General features: G+C 33.6%; 1 protein-coding gene and 1 long non-coding RNA gene across 2 annotated transcripts in view; one reads left to right on the top strand and one right to left on the bottom strand.

Moving 5' to 3' along the window:
• Nucleotides 1-3,536: 3,536 nt before the first annotated feature.
• Nucleotides 3,537-19,880, bottom strand: part of PCDH15 (protocadherin related 15) — a gene marked incomplete at its 3' end in the record, with an annotated part of 622,267 nt that continues 605,923 nt past the window's right edge. The window contains exons 34-35 of the mRNA XM_084903437.1: nucleotides 5,395-5,494; nucleotides 3,537-4,334 (exon numbers count right to left, since the gene is read on the bottom strand). Coding sequence (XP_084759563.1) covers nucleotides 3,537-4,334; nucleotides 5,395-5,494 — 898 coding nt within the window. The remainder of the gene's footprint in view (nucleotides 4,335-5,394; nucleotides 5,495-19,880) is intronic.
• On the top strand, nucleotides 7,880-18,403 carry LOC311632257. The gene is made up of 5 exons (XR_014796750.1): nucleotides 7,880-9,176; nucleotides 9,322-9,537; nucleotides 11,046-11,124; nucleotides 13,719-13,804; nucleotides 18,363-18,403. It is a non-coding gene; the product is annotated as an uncharacterized lncRNA (long non-coding RNA).

The following is a 19,880-nucleotide window of genomic DNA, read 5'->3' as shown; positions in this document are numbered from 1 at the left end:
GTTGGCCAGTTTGTTACATACAACCCATTCACTTTAGAAATAAGGAAATAGTATTATATTAAACTATTTTAAAAATAGGAAACGTAATAGCAAAGTAAATATAGAGCACTATTCAGTCTTTCAACCATACAGTAAGCATGCATAAGAGAATTTTACTTAAATCTAAACTTGGTCAGTGCTGTGCAAAATTTGAGGTGAGTTGTATCTATAGCATACTAAATCATATTCAATAGAATTCTAAATTCTCTTAAACTATTGTTTCAGTTCATATCTGAAAAGTGTGCAACACAATGGAAATTTTAAAAGAATACTTTGTTTTCATTTATGTTAATGGGGAAACACTGTGCTTTGTTCAAAGGTTTACCTTTGATTAGAAAATGTTGGGCGACCATTTTCTGGTTCTGTGTCTTATGAATGTAAATATTATTTGTATTAAAATATTCTATAAACTGGAGCTGGAAGAAGTGATATGCTATAATATATTTGAATCTATGGATTTATAGCTTTTATAGGCATTTCACATATATGTAAATTTTTGATTCTACCAAATTCCTTTATACTGAGTTGATAAGATATTCATGTCTAATGATATTAGCATGAGACTTCTCTGATCCTACTATATCTTTCTTACCGAAATTGTGGTTCTAGATGCATTATGGCCAATTTGACCCTTGCCTATCTCAGTAACATTTTACTGAGATTTCTGTGATGCTCCAAATAATTATCTAACTTCAGATGGCTAAACAAAATTGACAATTATGTTTGGTATGAAGAATATTTGTAGTGCGTATTTATGTGTAGTGAGCAGGCCACACTAGGGAAAATTGTAAATGATATTTATAAGAGATATGATCTCAAGTGTTCCTTAAAAAGTCAACATATACATATGTGAAAACTTAATTTTTATACTAGACAATAAGGAAAATAGACTCATGATTCTAAATCACTTACAGAAAATTTCCACACTATCACTTTGTCATTCTATCTTCCAGTTAAAAAATTAGAATTTCTAGACAGCAGTTGTATAAACCCACTACCTGTAAAATTCTCTAATACAAATTTTCCCCATTTTTTAATGAAAAGTAAAATGTACTAAAAAAAAAAATCTAGGAAGCTAGAGGTGACAATTTATGTTAACCAAAAAATATAACTATTTAGTAAATTATTTCTTGTTTATTAAAATGAGAAAAAAAATGCAAGACCCACTATAACAACTAAATGTTTAAATGATATACCGTATTATCTTGTGAATTGAGAGTCTGTCCCAAAAGATTTTTCCGGGAAGAACAATCAATTGATACAAATGTCAGTGCAAATCTGTTAATTTTTTAAAATTTTAAAGCATATTGTTCAAAGTTTTAGCTTGTGTGCATGATACAAATTCCATACATTATTTTCTCAGTGACAATAAAAAGCACAGTTTATTAAAAACTGAAGTAAAAATCAAAATAATCTTTTTTAAAAAAAACATCAGTCACAGTTTTGTCATTGGTATGTGGAGGTTGTTCCAAGGGCCCATCCAAAGCTCCTCCTCATCTGACTGCGTGTGGTCACTCTGGAATTCCAAAGCTTCCTGAACGCTCTTCCTGTCCATCACAGACTCCTGTTCAACTGTGCTTTTCAGCCTGCTCCCCAGTGGCTTCACCGCCATATTGTCAGTCCCCAGTGGGCAAGGGGCAAACGTAACCAGAGTTGGTCTTGTGTTCATTTTCTCAGTAGAAAATGGCCCCTTGGACAGAGTGTTCAGGGGGATATTCTCCTCTTGTGTCACTGCCAACTTGTCTAGTTTCTTAAAATGCCTCCCCAGTCGCACAGGGGAGGCCCCTTTAAAGTTATCCAGGAGGCAGGCCCGGCGGGTTCTCACCACAGAACCGTTCTGGGCAATGTAGATATTGCCATTGACATTACTGTGGATATTAGGAGGGTGGAGACGGCTTCTCTGACATTCAGGAGTGCTGTCTTCTCCAGTTGAGCTGGTTTCATAATCTCCATCAACAACTAACTTGATCATTCTTTTTCTTGCCCACTGTCAAAATAGAAACAGTGAGACATCATCTGAGGAATTAAAAGGGCAAAAATTACAATGCCTGTCCAGTTCAAAAAAAAAATGCTATCAAAGCTATTATAAATCAAAAGAAGTAGAGGGAAGCAACTCTATTTATACCAGTTTCTTTCCCACCAATTCTTCATTGAGTTTACAGCTTAATAACTTCTGAAGAAAGTGTTGCTGAGTTAGGAAGTAGGCATTTATTTTAGGAAGCACGTGTATTCTTTTAGATAAAATTGCTGCTTTACAAGGAAAACAAAAAGGCATATTATTTATATCCAGCTAAGGATCTGTCCATTGTTTGACAGGTGCTATACTATTCAGGGAAGCTAAGTGGAAAGGAACGTATAGCATTAGCGTATTCTGTTCACGGTAATATTTCCATGCATGCTTGGTAGTGTAAAGATATTTTTAAACCCACATTGTCCTAATTCCTAATTAACCCTTCATTGTTGTTTCATTTATTTTGTATAATTTAGTGCTTTTATTCCATTGAAGTGTCCTGGTTGGTGTTTTTCATTTTTCACATTGAAATTCATGTTAACTTAAAAGAAACTATTTTCCCATCCTGATAATTTATTTAGTATAAGTGAAAACTAATTATTATAAACTTTCATTTTGTAAGCAACTGAAACACAATGGACATTTTCACAAATTTACTTTTATCATTCCACATTAGAAATGGCAAGGAGCAAAGGTGAAACAATACTAGGTTATTCTCAAAACAATATTACATTTTCAGGATGTGTGAATTCCCAGCCCATTGCCCTAAGTAGGCTATGCTTTTTGATTTCAGATATATTTCGTAAAATTATGTTTACTTACCTATAAAATTGCATAAATGTTATTACAATTTAATTTTTCCAAATTTACTCTAATTCATATCCACAACAGAATTGTAGAAAATTGAATTTTAAAAAAATGTATTTTATTTGACTTCTGATATTTGAAAGTGCCAACTACAAATTCATTTGAACCTGTTCATGATATTTATGATAATGCCTTTGCCAGTTGAAATGTAGATATATTCAAACATGCAAAAGTCGACTCTTAGAGATTTCACTTGTTGCCATTTGTCCTGAGTTATTTTTAAAAGATGATAGAAAGACCACCATAGGTATTCATGTAACACATTCTGAGAGAGAGGGCATCCTTGTACTCTGTAATGCCACACTGCATTAAGAGAAATCCCACTAGAAAATATTAACTGGTTGCATGTCATGTCTTCTGAATGACTCACATAGGACATCTGAGTCTGTTTAAAGCTATCCTCTAATATACACATCTATGTGGGTGGCATATATATATATATATATATATATATATATATATATATATATCCACTTTTTCTAGCATGTTCCTAATCTTAAATCGTGATCAAAATCGTGATCACGTTCCTCCCCTTCAAGTGTCCCTTCAGAGAGCACACAGAAGGCACCGCACACAAGAGCACCCATCACTGCAAAACCCCCACCTACTGTGCGCGCCTCTAAAGGGCTGTGTTGTAGCCCTCGGCTTCGGCTCCCGGAGGCTTCCTCTGGCTGGAGCTCCTGCTTCGGTCATACTCTGGCACCTGGAAGCCCCAGGGGCCTCCAGACTGGCTTTCGCTACTGCTGGTGGTGCTGGATTCCTCCTCACTCCCCACACCTTCCAGCGAAGCTGATCCCATGCTGCCCTCCTCAGTCACGTCCTGAGGTTCAAGGTCAGTGGGTTCTTCCATGGCCAGCTCACTTTCCTCTCCTTCCCCCGGGGGTGCCTCTTCTTCTCCCTGCAGTTCTTCTGGTTCTTCGGGAGGCTGCCGCTTTTTACCTTTGACCTCCACGACTTCTTCAACCACGGGCCTTCTTCTCGCGAGGAATATGTTTTTCCTTGCCTTTTCTCCTTCCGACTCTGTGGACGACTCTGATTCAGGGGTAGAACTCTCCTCCTCCTCCTCAGGTGTCTCCGACTCCTCCTCCTCTTCGGTGGTCTCCGAGTAACTGAACTCGGATTCCGTTTCCGTGTACTCAGTGTAGTCGCTTGATTCCTCCTCCGATTCCACGGTGCTTTCTGAAGCTTCTTCTTCTTGGTCCAGAGTTAGTTTCAAATAATCTTTGTCTTCTTCCTCAAGGTCAACGATGCCTCTTCTCTCTGCTAGCCCTCTCACTTTCTTAAAAATCATTGGGAATAGCCTGGCTCTCTTCCACGTTATGGGTGTTGGCTCAGCTGCTGGTGGCTTTTCAATCGTGACAACTACTTCCTCCTCTCTAGGCTCTGTAATTTCAACTGTGGGTTTAACTTCCTCTTCCTGAAAATCACCAAAATGCAATCGAAGTGTCAGCTGGGGCATGGTTATGATGTGACCTTGTCCCACATAAGTTAAGCAGGAGTGAATCTGCAGGTGACAACTTTGTGCAAGCTATATAACTGCTCTTAAGTAAACAGTCACATCACTAGCTACTGGTTTTCCCCACTGTATATACACAGTAGGTGACCTAACAAAAGTGAATTATTTCATGCTGGCTTATATTAATGACAGCAAATTTAATGCTTTCTCATTTTTTTTCTTATACAAAATTTGTTTTGCATCCCACATAGGAGAGAGAAATAATCATAACGCCTTCTCTTTCTCATTTGTAGACTTTAATATTTTTATGTATTCGTATTCCCTTTACTAATATTTTAAATAGCCAGGAAATTTTACTATTTTCTTAACTTACAACAGGATAAAGCTATCATATTTCTCTTATTTTTGAACAGGAAACCACTATGACATTTCTTTGTTGTGTGCATGTTTTTTTAAAAATAAATGTTCAAGTAAACGTTTCAGGCAATATAAGAATTAAATATGCACGACTCATGCTACTTTAAACAAGTATTTCATTAAAAATGTTGGTGACAATATTTTACTTTCTCTCATAACTGAAAAATGGACACTCTACCTTCCACATTGTCCAGCACACATAAAAAATTGGAGACTGTACTTTTCACAATTTTTTAGGTATGCTGGACAATGTAGAAACAAAAGCAAACATTGTTTTGCGAAATCTTTTATATATTTTATTTTAACATTATCTTTATGGAGAAACGTTTATGGTTTTAGAAAATATAATTTCATTGCAGCTTTATCCCTGGTGTCGAACATTTTATAGGAGGATATAAATTAAACTTATATAAAATTAATTTCCTTCTACAGACAAGATAATGGTCAGTATTATTAAATTTCTATGGAAAACATGTATTAAGTGAACAGAATTTTTTATTTTTAGAAAACTGTGTAGCCTGTTCTGAAGATATGGCTAACAAATTGTTCTTGGATTATTAACCTTCTTTAATAATTAATTAAAGAAGAAAATTACAGTAATTACCTCTTCTTCCTCTTCAGCTTCACCAACCACCTCACCATATTCCTCTTGTTCACCCGGTGGTATCAAGCGACGGCGACTTCCATATTGAGGCATTTCATACCTGAAATAGAAACTTACAACTTTAAACTTTTTTTTTTTTTTTTTTTTAATGTGGTCTAAGTAGGTTCTACCGTGACTCTTCTTTTTCTTCATCATTCAATCAACAGATACTTACACCTAACTTATTAGGCACCTGGTAAACTAATTACAAAACCAAAAGGTAGGTACTACAGTCTGATAACCAATGATTTTTGCCATAATGGTACCCTGGAAATTCAATAAGAAGAGTCAAGTTATTTCAAAGTAAGTTTTGGGAGGGTCTTTAGGCATATTGTTCCTTAATTAACTGAAAACTTTAGGACACAAAATAGGTTCTTTCTAAAAGTATAACCGCTTCTTCAGAACAAAAAGTCTATCTTTACTATAAAGCTCTGCTTCTTGTTTTCTTGGGCAAATCTTGAGGGTGACTGGTTTGATGAAATGTTAAACATGTCATATAAACAATGATGAATTCAGGAATTGAGCAAATATGATGTCTATTTTTCCCCATTTAATAATTTTGAATAACTTTTACTGCATTCTTAGAGTTGGAGTCAATATTAACATAGAACATCAAAACGGAACTCAATATAGAAAAATGGTTAAAACCTGACTGAAACTAAAACTAGATTTGTTACTTATTTTCAAAGATGCAACAAATAAATTCACACATAACATGAATGGTAGCAATAATTATTTACTAATTCTTATTATCCATAAAAATATTAATACACTGGATTTAAAAAATCTGAAAATGTACCCATGCTCATAACTGTAATAATCTTGTCCATATTCCTGGCCAGGATCAATTCCAGACTCCATGGATAACTCCTATTTTTCAAAAAGAGAAATTGTATTTTGAAAACAAATTCTTATTACATTCCAGCTCAAAGTCAGATTTCCAGACCTAGAATTCGATGACTCTCAAAATATTCCTGTCAAAATAACTTTAATCACAAATGTTAGTCAAACATATCCAATTTTTTTTTCCTGGCTATGATTGTTTTATACAAAATAAGATTATGTTTTTAGAACTGAGGGGGTAAATATGGAATTTTATATAAAGGTAAATCTGTTTAAGATTACAAATGAGCCTGTCACTTGTTTTAAAACTATCAAAGGCAGTTAATATTTTACTCTATTTTAACATATTAACAGACTTTAGCCTTGAGAAAAATTATAGCGTTATCTTTACCATTATTTCATTGTTCTAGTTTCCTGCTGACTTTAATACCCTGAAAACTTTTCAAAAGCTATTCTTAAGATCTGATAATTACATTAACATGTGATATTTCCCAAGGATGTTTATATTTTAAAACATACTAGATTTAATTAAATCTAATTAAACCAATAAAAGCCATTTTAAGGCTTCTATTTCTAAATTCTAGACAATATCATTTTTTGTCCAACTCTACTCTTATAGAAATGTTTTTTTTTTCTCCTGAGATATACATATTAAGCTAGTTTTAAATAACTATATTCAGTTTCATTACATTTCCCTTTTAAATTCTATTTTAACATTGAAGTAGGTTGAACAAGTTAAATTAACTTTGCCATGAAGTAAGAAAAAGGAAGGAGGAAAAAGTAAAGGTATCCACAGGAAAATAGGTTGGTACTTTATTTTGAAAGTCATCTTTTATATATATATATATAATTCTGTTGTTTCAAGGAGATACAAGTTCTCTGAGACCATAAATTTATCATTAGAAAAACCATGAGATTCACAGCCTGAATAATCATCACTTGTGCTCTGTTTGGCAAACTATTCTCAATTGAGGATATTTTTTCCATTGATTTATAGAGAGATTGAAAATGGAGAGGGGGGAAGGTTGGGAGAGAGAAACTCATCTGCTGGTTGCTTTCTGAATTAGCCCTAAGTGGGGCCAGTGAGCAAGCCTGCAACCCAGACACGTGCCTCTGACCAGGAATCAAACCTAAAATCTTTGTGTGTTTTTTTGTGCAGGCCGATGTACTAATCATTTAGCAGCACTGGCCAGGGCCAACAAACATAATTTTTTAAATTGAATTTGTTGTCTTTATTCTAATCAGAAATTGCTATACAAAAATCTGGCGTTAGATTTCTGCTGAAAAATAAAACACCAACACTGGCCTCATATTTTTACATGTCATGAATTTAGTTAGTGGTACTATTCCTTATAGCAATCATGGTCTCTACTAGTTCCTGCAATCATGGTCTCTACTAGTTACTGCTGTGTTCTCAACCATGCAGTGTTACTTCTGTACCCAGAGTCACAATAGGATCTCCCATCTGCTCTTCTGTTTTTATATGTAATAAATTCCATTCACTTTGTATTACTTCCCAGGATGTTTATTTTAGTTTGCAGTACCTCAGCTTTACTTATATATGATCTGATGACTGCACTTTACAAATGTTTTGCAGAACAACTGTAACAGGATCCATTTTTGCTGTTAAAACTGCTGCAATTTACCCACCAGAATAGTGAAGAATGAAAAGGAAAAAATCACCAGTACCACGTTTTGGCAGGGACCTGGAGCACTGGAACTTTCATATCCTTCTAGAGAGATTATCAATTAGGAAAATGTTTGACAATACTACTAAAGTCCAATAAATGCATATCCTGTTTCACAGAAATTCAGTGTAGTTCCATTTTATACCCAACACAACTGTGTACACCACAATACAGCATTCACAACAGCCAGCGACTGGAACCAATGAACAAGTCCACAAATACACTAAAACATCACACAACAGAGGTGAATCTCTCAAACAGAATGATGACCAAGGGAAGCCAGGTACAGATGAAGCTTATTATTCTATATTCTATTCATGGAAATTAAAAAAAACAAACACAGAAAATGATTATGAACATTAGGAGCCAGGTGAAAAGTTTTCAATTAGCACTAATCACAACTCAGATAACCCTCACAGCCTACAATACTGCCACTGCACAGTGAATGCCTATGTTTAGAAAAAAGGAAATCCTATAATCTATGACATGGATAGACCTTGAGGGCATTATGCTAAGATGGACAAGACAAATACTACATGGTATTGTATCACCTTATATGAGGAATCTAAAACATATTTAAATAAGAAGTTACACTCATAGAAACGGTAGAAAAGTGGTTATGAGTGGCTGGGGTGTGGGAAATAGGGAGAGGTTGGTAAAAAAAAAAAAAAAAAAGTTAAAAACTATGAGATGAATGAGGTCTGAGGTTCTAATGTAAAAGATGGTGACTATATTTGATACCATTGTATTCTATAATTGAAATGTGCTTAGAGGACAGAACTTGTATGTTCTCACATATAATAAAAGGGAAATAAGTGAGGTGATAGTTGTGTTAATTAACTAAAGAGGGGACTCTTTTTACTGTGGATACATGTATCAAATTACCACAATTTGCACATTAAATATTTTATAATTTTGACAATTAAAATTCAATAAAGCTGAATTTAAATATATATGTATAGCATTAAAATATTTATCTTGAAGAAGCAAAGAGACCAGGTGAGTAGTCAGGGGAAGGGGAAATAATATCTGAATGTTGAAGTTGACAGGTGTTCTGGAGAGATACTAAGGAATGTGCACTATGTAAATACTCATCTATTAAACTGTGTGATTTGAACTCTTTTAGGCTGCAGTTTTATTCCAACAAAAAGTGTTCACAGTGGGAAGAGTCAGAAATTAGGTAGAGAAAGACCAATAAGAAATTGGAAAAAGGTAATATATTATTATTATATATTAATATATATTGGGGGGCATTTAATAACCAACATAATTATACTGGTTTATAAAAAATGAATAGGTCTCAAAAATAATGCTTTTAAACTAATTGTTCAATACATGTTTAATCTAATACATACAGACTGAGGAAAGACCACCAAACAATTAACTTCGAACCTAAATGTCCATCAATGGAAGAATGGATAAAGAATATGTGGTATAGACAATGGAATGTCATTCAGCCTTAAAAAGATGAAATTCCTACCATGTGCAACACCATGGATGAACCTTGGGAACATGTCAAATGAAAAATGCCAGTCATAGAAAGACACAAGCAGAATGATTTCACTTTTATGAGGTATGTAAAATAATCAAACTAAGAAGCAGACAGAATCATCATTGCTAGAGGGTGAGGAGAGGGGGAAAAGTGGTATAAAATTTCAATTAAGAAGTTCTAGAGAACTATATTTTGCTTATAGCTAACACTATTATCGATATTAAACACTCAAAAATTAAGAGAGGAGATCCCAAGTTGGATGTTCTTACAATTAATTACTTGGAAGTTGAATTTTAATAACTTTTAGCAATAATTAAAAATAAGTAAACAATGCAACTGAGTATATCTCAGATTTTAAAGTTAGAATAAAACACATTTTTTTTTAGACATGTACTTCTTTTTCCTAAAGGAAGAATAAAGCTCAGCTTTTGCTAGGTACAACATACAACATATATCTGGCATCAGATGCCTTTAAGAAAATAAATAGAATAAAAGCAACTGGGATGGAACCAGGAAACTTAGCCCTTGATTCAATTAGTCACCTGCAATCTGAGTTGGAAAGGAGGGATAGGAGCCAGTAGAAGAGAATAACCTGAAGGCCCCCCTCAGAGTCCTGTGGCACACATTACTGAAGGGCAGAGCATCACCGCTTTTTTTTTTTTTTTTTTCTGAAAAGACCTGGTGACCTTTCAGATTCCCAACTCACTGGGAGAGACACCAAAATGCTCCATGCAGCCTTTGCTACCCTTAGCAGGAGGTGAATCCCAAATTTAGGAAATCATGCTCAGTAGCATACTAAAAAGTGATTTCATGGGCAGATAAAACACTAAATGTTAGTTTCTAAAATTTATTTTAGCTAAGATAATAACATTTTTTTATTTAAAAAAATTACATAGAGAAGGCATAGGAAATTAATTTCTTGACCTAACAAAAAACAAAAAAGCCCCCCCCCCCCCCCCCCCACACACACACACAAAAAAAAAGACCTATTACTGATTTTTCTTCCTACTATGCTCAGGTTGCTGGGCTGGGAGTTAATATGTTAAGTTTTACTGCCCACATTTTATAGAAGATGAAATTGATGCTCAGGAGGGTTGCATATCTTGATTAAAGTCTTGCATCTGGTAATTGGTATTTGGATTTTAACACTGAGCTATCATAGGAAGATGTCTCCATGGAAATTTTTGCTAAGAATTTATATAAGTTGAATATTCCTGACACACAACTTCTGAATTGTGGAGAGTAAATTTTAACCATGAAATGTTTCTCTTTAGCAAAATGAAGATTATTTTATTAAAGAAATTGGATAATATTTTTAAAAATAGAGCTTATAAAATACTAAATTTGCCAAAGAAGATGTGTTTATATAATATTGCTTTTTATTTTCTAAAAAAAAAAAAATTAGTGTGAGCGCAAAATAAATGTAAATAATATATATTTATTCTCTGACTATGCATATCTTTTTCTCATTGCAGAAGCAAATGACATAGGCATTTTGAGATAGATAACCAATGGCAGTATTTTGAATCACATTAAATGATTAAAAATTGTGAATCATAACCATTTTTTTTTACCTTTTGTTATTTCAGTACAGATATCTGCATTCTTCACACTTTGCCTAATCTAAATCTAATCTGAAGAATAATTATATGACAAGTGACTGATCAGGTTTGTGAATTACTTCATTCAATGATAGCTTGCTTTTATTAGGACTAACATTTTTGTCTAATTCCCAAAGAATGAAGAAAAGAATTAGAATTTTAGCCGCCAACAAGCAGTAAGGAGGTCATTTGCTCACTTATTATTTTAATTCTAAACCATCTTTTATCTTTCTTGTGAAATTATGCCACATTGGCAGCTACCCACTCTGCCTACATACATGGTGGACGTTAATGTCACAAAGTATCGTGAAGACAGTGAGGTTGAAAGGAGAAAGAAAATTGATACCTCTGGTTTAAGAAGAGAAGGCCTCAGCAGTTGTTGTTGCTGCCAAAGGAAATTAAAATAGAAAAAAAAGTTTAGAAAATAATTCAGATGGTAAAGGTAGATTATAACTGAAAAGAGAGAAAAAGGTGACAGTTTAATACTGGTTACCTTGGGATTATAATGCATTATTCATGTGATAGCTACCAACAGCATTAAATAATATTTTGACTACTTACATTGAAGACAACTTAATAAGTTAACTTGTTTTAATCTCATCATTATTTTAATTAGCATCAAAGTTAAAGTTAATAATCTTCTTGGTTGAGCGTCACAGTATGGTGTCATTTGGGGATCTAAAAGAACTTTAAATGTCAAACAATTCTTCTTAAATGGAACATTTTAAATTGCTCCTCTATTTTTTACCCCCAATTGCATTAAATATAATCATGTTCATTAGGAAGAAGGGTAGAGATCACAAAATAATGATATACTAATGATATATCCATCATCATATTCAAGACACACTTTCCATTTTTCTTTACCAAAATGTGGATTGCCTTGCACTCAAGCATTAAGCGTGCCTTCAGAAATGTTTTTGTGATTAGGGATATTGTCCTTCCTCAGATTTGACAGGAATCACTTGTATTTACCTATCTCACCCATATTAACTTAAAGAAAACACAGTCACTATTAGCCTGTTTCAGGATAATTTATACTTTAATTAGATGGGAGCAGCATTAACAATTCAAATGTTGGGGGAAATAGTTATGCAACGGGAATCTTAAAGTAAGGAAAATGGGCAGAGAAGTTCTGAGATACTTTCACTCGCACCAATAATATGGCCAATAGAATGACTGTTTGATTAAGCAGCGAGAGTTTCCATGATAGAGTTGTTAGTGAGTTAGTCTACTTGAAGGTATTCACTGTACAGGGTGGGAAGTTGTTAGAGGTATTCTGGTTCAACTTTTTATTTTTTATAATTATCCCCCCACATCAGTTAGTGTTAGTCATTCATCTTAATTTTTAAACAATTTAGAACTTACATATTCTAAAACATTTGCCAATTAGGTCATATGCTTATTTTATTCTCTTAAAAGAGAAACTGCACATACTGGGTTCTCAGTGACTTCATTGATGTTATTACGTATAGTGAGGCCAGCCTAAATACTTTTGACCAGAATGCCCAGTTCTTCATTGGTAGACTGAGAGCCAAATTAGCACAATAGAAAAGCTAGAGTTTTCTTACAGTCTTAATTTTTTCCCCCTGAGATCTCAAGCTCTACGATGATAGAGTGGAGCTTTGGACTGATAAAAAAAATAAAAGTCAAGTCATGCTACAGTTTCCAAATTAGGTTTATAGACAATATTGGGGAAATATTACAATTTTGAGTAATAGGAATTCAGGAAAAACTAATTGTCCCTAAAAAGGTAAGCAATTGGTTTTTGTTCACCATTGAATAATAGACTTAAAATCCCCAAACAAAGAAGCAACACGTATAAGAGAAAGGAGATTGTATACCATAGTTATAAGTTTTGTTTAAAAAATTACCCTGTTTTTGAAAAAAAAAAAAATCAGTCCTTGATATAATATAACACCATAATGCCCTTACCTCCAGTGAATAACCTCTCCTGCAAGGCAGAAATGAAGAAATCAATATTAAACATCTTGTCTTCTTAGGTTAAATAAAATTATAGGTAATGGTGTTTAAAAAAACTGAGAAGGTAATTTTTACTAAAAATTATCTTAGTAGGAAATACATTTTGTGGCAGCATCAAACAGGATGATCAAAGTTTCCTACCTGAATTATTAAAAACAATTATCAGCCTAACCATGTGAACACCAAAACATACACAATCAATTTTCTCACAGTGGGGTACAATAACACACATTGATTCTGTTGTGATCAACTGGAATGAACAATATTTGATATCATCTCTGTCCTAGATGTCTTGATACATATAAAATACTCATTTGGGGATATATGTGTTTTATACATTTATATCAGTTCAGAATAAAAAATATATATCTCTATGACTAGAATATATTCTCCTGAGTCTTTGTAAGATGGTTTTGTTTGTGTTAGTTTATTCTAAAAATAGAGAATGCAAAATATTAACTTTTGAGAGTTAATTATACCTAATGTGTTATATTATTAGACATGGAACAAAGTTTTTAGAGATGTAAGAGCCAAATGTTCAATTTTACATAAAAATTTAAGTTTATGGACCATAAGTTGGTGAAACATTTGACTGTACTTGAGAGGGAAAAGGTATAGAATGCTTTCAATGTTTAATGTCACTAATTATCAATATTTTAAACATATTATTTATTAAAGAGTTGACCTAAAGCATTACACTGGTGCTGTTGACCATGCCATATGAAATTAAACAACTGGCTTCAATGAAGATGTGTTATGAAGAGGTAAGTACATAACTTTCTTTTCTAAAGTCCAATGAAATAATCTCTGTAGAAAACTTTTTTAATTACAAGGCCTTCTCAAAATAAGTCCACTTATTTGCATCTTTTGCTGATTGAAATGGTTGGTCAGATAAAATAGTTACCTAATCCAATCAGCAACTCATTATTTGTAATAGTTCTGTGGTAACATTTACAGGGTGCTTATGTGGTTCTGCCAGTAGTTATGGTAATAATAATTCTCCTAGAACCGTGGTTGGCAAACTGCGGCTCTCGAGCCACATGTGGCTCTTTGGCCTCTTGAGAGTGTCTCTTCCACAAAATACCATGGCCTGGGCAAGTCTATTTTGAAAAAGTGGCATTAGAAGAAGTTTAAATTTGGCTCTCAAAAGAAATTTCAATCATTTTACTGTTGATATTTGGCTCTGTTGATTAAGGAGTTTACCGACCACTGTCCTAGAACATTTAGAAGTTTAGACATTTTCAACTTTTACTAAATTTGTATTTTTCAGAGATAAATATAGAAAGCTCATATTATATTTTTAATATCAATGCATAATATAAAATGCCCAACCAAAGCTAGATTTTATTTTCTAAGATATTTAAACTGCCTCTTTTCTTTAGCAGTAGTTTCTATAAATGTAGCAAATAAAATATCAATAGATGAACACTATTCTTCCATTAATTTTTGTTGCATTTAATTTATTTGTATTGTTTTAGTTCAAAGGCAAAAAACTTAAAAGAGGTACACAACAGAATTAATATGTATAATACTGTGTGCTTTCAATTAACATGACACTGTTAATTTCTATAAAACCAGTCATGCAATATGGATATACATTTCTGTGTAGTTTATATCTAATGTGTACTAATTCATTTTATATCACTTATGTGTATTATAGCTTACTTTTTAAATTAAGGAAGCTGAATAGTAATCTGTCTGTACTTCAATAAGGTATCTAATACAATTCTTTATGCACTAATTGAAGCATAATAAATCACCAGGGGGAAAAGTGCTTTTTTAAGAGCCTGGTTGTCAGTTTGTGGAGGCTTAAGGATTGAGGGGAGAAAAAACACACATTCTGTCATGTTCAAAGAATATTAGGATGATAGGTGTCATGTAGAAGGTTTTCTAATTGGCTTTTAAGATAAAGATGAGAATATCTAATGTGTAAAAAACAGGACTAAATATAAAACACGGGTATGAGTGTTCCATTTGAAAAGTATAAAATACGAATAGATTTTAAGATTATTTAAGAATTATAATAATGTTATTGAAAAGAATAATGTAGCATTTTGGTAAGGTTACAAGTAAAACTGTTATTTAGATTTCTTAGAATATTTCTTTGATAATTATTTAGAGATTTAATTATTAAGGATATCTAAGGAATTAAGAAATTTCCTGTTTCCAAGAAATTGATACAAAATAGCTTAAGAACACACACACACACACACGCACATAAAAGGCATACACAATTGAGAATAATACCTTGTCAGACTCCGCCAAAAAGTACAAGTTCTCATGCATAAGACCAGCTGCCAACAAAAACTCCAACTGAAGTTTTTCAGTGAAAGAGAGAAAAAAAATCATATGCAAGAACCCCAAGAAAGAAATTACTCTTGATTTGGATGAAAGGAATCTGAAGCAGAGGAACTAATGAAAATAATTAAACTTACAAATTATATTTGATCTGATGTTATTAATTAGGGAGGTCAGACTAAATTCTTGAAGAAATAATCACATAAGAGATGAACAAAACCTTTGAAATGATGCATTGTTGGTCCCTGAACCTAAATATACTTACTTGATAATGTTAATTATCAAGCAAGACTTTTGCCTCAATGTTGGAATTGTGCTTTAATCTGTGCAAATTTATATCTTCCTAAAATGGGAAAATAACAGAGTAAAACAAATTATTATAGTTGTATTCAAAGTGAGGGTTTCCAGTAAACAAAATTAATCCATGTGTTCAATAGGAGAAACAAAGGGACTACTTGATGGTTAAGTATAGCTTTCATGAAGAAGGTAGTAAGGTAGTACTTAGCTTAGCTGATACCTTTAAGAATTGAACATATTGAACTCGAACATAAACAACCACTACAATTACAGAAATTTTTGTCTAGAGTACAAATTTTTGTCTTCTTTGCCTAAAACAAAGAGTTAAGGTCTATATAGAACTGCTAAGAGTCCACCAGATATATTTCCTTTTGATTTCTATTTAAGCTTTTTATATACTATAGACTTAATTTGAATAATTCACCATTAGTAATTAATAGTAGTTAGGAATTATGCCATAATGCCCTCTTCTAAAAAATTAATAAAGCATGTTTTTATTTTTGATAGAAATATTTATAATTTTCACCAGTGAAATACTAACTTCATTCTAGATAGCATTTGTAGACAATTTACTTAACCTTCCTTTGATGAATCTGATTCAAATTTCTTTACTAAACATGAGATAAATAATTTTCTTTGAAGGAGCCTCATAATAAAATTATAATTAAAGAGATGATGTAATAATGTGGACAAGAGAAACTAAAGAGCACTTTAAACATCTGTGGAAACAATGAAATGTCTTACAAAAGTCAACAACTCAAGATTTATTTTCATTATAAAGAAGGAAAAATAAAACACAATGAGAAATAAATAGCTAAGACAGCAATTGAAAAAAAAAGTAAAGGTTTATCAAACGTATAAGCATACTAGTAAGATAAAAGCAAGCCAGAGTAAAGGATGTTCTCATAAGAAAATAGATGATTACATCTTATAGCACCTGGTTTTTATTTTGGAATACTATTAATGTCTGTCACCTCCTATGTCTTAAGGTAAATAACATTTAATTTGGTAGTATTCCTTCTTATCAAATGCAAAAGCTTCAGGGAAATTACAGAACCTATGATATTTTTTAGCTTCTTTGTAACAATCTGCTTTTTTCTTGGAGCATACATATAAAACTATGGTGAAAAGTAAAAATTATTGCATCAATATGATAAGTCATTGTTTTAAATTGGATGTCTAACTTTCATGCCCATATAGTCCCATTAAAAAAATAGATTGAAATTACTTACTTTTTAAATAAATGTAGACAAATAATGCTACTTCGTAGTTAAGAAAATTAAGGTAAATCTATGAGTTAGTAATGATGAGGTTAATAATATTTTAAATTAAAAGGGAGGAAAAAACAGCATTGCATTGAGTTTAGGGAAAAGAATGAAATCTTCTTTAATGTCCAAATTTGCCTCCACTCGAAGACTACGTTCAAAAGAGTTGTTCAGTTAAAACAGGAAAAGCAACATTACAGTGAAGTAGATTGAGTGTGAGATTGTTTTTCAAATTCCTCAACAATATTGTGCAAATTCTCCTGGTTTTGTCCAGATGTTATTTCCATTTTGGTCATCTCTGAAGGGTAATTAATTTCAAGTTTTGGAATGTGTGTTGAGGGATAGCTTTTTTCTATATGACTGTACATATTAGCTACTGACTTTTCAAGTTCTGCTAAGTTTTTAACATGTTTGAGGATTCCTTTTGGTTCTCTTAGAGGACCTGCATCGCACATTGTTGTTGGTGTTGATAGTTGTCCCACAGAGGATTGTGTTTCCTTGGCTGGTGTCACATTGACTGTGTGTTTAACAGCTGGTATAGAAACACACTTAGTGGACAAACCTGAAGTTGAAGGAGGGAGTGGAGAAGGAAAAGAAGGGGGAGGTGGTGGAGGAAGAGAAGGATGTGGAGGGAGAAGAGATAGAGGAGGAGAAGGGGGAAGAGGAAGTGGAGGAACAGGAGAAGGGCTAGAAGGAGGAGAGGGATGGGAAAGAGCAAAAGGATTAAGAATAAGAGGAGGGGGAAGGGGCGGAGGGAAGGGTGGAGGAGAGATGTTTGGTGGATGGGGAGGATTTTTGAAAATGTTCCTCTTGGTTTCAATAGTCAACATACAACTGGGTGTCTCTCTCCTAAAGAGTGGAGCATTTAAAATGCACGGCATTGAAGGAGAAAGTTCCAAGGGACAGTCAGCAGGAGAAATGACATCGGGTTCTGATCTGAGTTCCACAGTTCTTGAGACAGTTGGCAGAGTAGAGAATGTGGAGTGAGACCAAGGAGAAGAAAAAGAAGAGTCTGAAGATAGAGATTTCAGCTGTTCTGTTCCTTGTACCGTCAGTGATTCACCTCGTTGTGCCTCTTTCTCTGTTACCCTTGTGTCTCCAGCTATGAGCAAGGGATTGCTGCTGCTACCTCTTGTGTGTGGATAGGGTTCAGTGCTTTCACTTCCCGCTTTCTGCCTGTTGCTTTGCCACTGATCCAGATCTATGGTTTCCAGTCTATCGGGACGTTCCCACTTTGGTCTCTTAGGTAAACCGAACGTCTGATTCCATATCCTTTGAATCTTTTTTCGTGGGCCCCTCAGAGACTCCTTCTTGGGTTGTGCTCTTGGTAAAATAGAGCCTATAGAATCTGTTCTTAGGGAAAAGTCTGAATGTGTTGATCTTTGATCTACATGTTCCTTATAAAGGGTACTGTGGGTATTTAAGGCATCGTCCTCAGATATCAATGTGAATTTTCTTGCAGGCGTGGGCTGGCTGTTCTTGAATGATCCCTCTACATAAGCCTGCTCGTGAGCCTCAACAGTGCTGGAGGAAAAGGGCATCATCACGCGCTGATGTGTCTTGTCTTCTGAGACTGACTGACTTCCCCTGCTTTGTTGGAAATGGTAGAGAAGGTAAAGACTTGAAAGAAAAGAAGATAATGAAATGTAAGGAAACAGGTTGTGCCATAGCTTTCATGAGAAAGATGTTTTTTATGGTTCTCATTACGACTTCAAAATACAAAATGCCAAATAACACTAATCTATTGAAGCAAAGCATTGCTTTCATGTCCCTGTTCTCAAAAAGACAGGACAGAAGAGCTTGAGAGCTGTGAGTAGCATAATATTCTATTTTTTGCCAAAATGTATCAATCTGTACACTGATTTCCCCCCAATTATTTTGATACAGCAAAGTATCCATGACCACACACAACAGTTCTCTCATGTATAAATCATAATTTTCCAAAATTGCAGACTAGCATTTTGGTGAATGGTTGCATGTCCTTTGCCTTGGTTGAGGATGCCCAGAGCTAACTGTTTTTGGGGAATGGATTCTTGGCTGTATCTGATTCATAACTGTCCATTATCTCTCATCTCAGTAACTCTGTCCTGGAGCTAACAGTACTTCCTTTGCTAAGATAAGTTCCTGCAAGAGAATACAGAAATATCTTTCCTATCCTCCAGATTCAGAGAATTAAAATCCCCAAGCACAAGTGAGAGAATTTCTCTTGCAGCAGATTTCAAAATCACAATTGAGAAATTGAATTTACATCAGAATCTTGACAGGGATTATTTTCTTCCTCTTAAGTTTTGCTTAATCAGTTTAAAAACATATATTTTAGAAACAAGAGAGGGAGTGTTGATATTTCTTTTGAACATGTTCTTGGTCAAATTTTAGTCAAGACTCATTTTACTGAAAATAATTGTTAATGAAACATAGTTTTGATATCACTAGAAAATGTCCTCATATATGACAGTGAGTCATAATGCTATTTATCATGAATAAAATTGAGTAAGCCAAAGGGCACTTGGATGAGAACATTGGGACCCTTTGCTTGAAAGTTCAGAGTGACAGATTTATTTTTGTTATTACTTACTATTTCCCCACATAAAAGAAGTTAAAAGGGAAATATATTTTGAATAAAATAGAGACACTAAAAAATTAAGATGATGTGAATCAATAAAATGATATATAAAGCCAAAGTTGTTATTGTGACACTTTGTAAAGAAATATAGACACTGCAAAGGAAGGATTCTCACAGGTGGACTTGGGCACCAGGACCACCGAAATAATTTGGAAAGTGCAGACAACATAGATTAACAGACAGGAAACACTTACAGTCCTCTTTTAAAAATGGGTTTGACATTATATAGCAGACGTTTTTGTGTAGGTCTGTTCTTGGAAACAATTATCTATATAATGATATCATTTGATTGAAATATAAAATATATAAATGAAAAGCAAGAACTCTGAAACTCCTCTTAGTAGACACAGGTACTAT

This window comes from Pipistrellus hanaki, assembly GCF_964339955.1.
Source record: "Pipistrellus hanaki genome assembly, chromosome: 14".
Classification (NCBI taxonomy): domain Eukaryota; kingdom Metazoa; phylum Chordata; class Mammalia; order Chiroptera; family Vespertilionidae; genus Pipistrellus; species Pipistrellus hanaki.
This window is presented reverse-complemented; position numbering and strand designations above follow the sequence as displayed.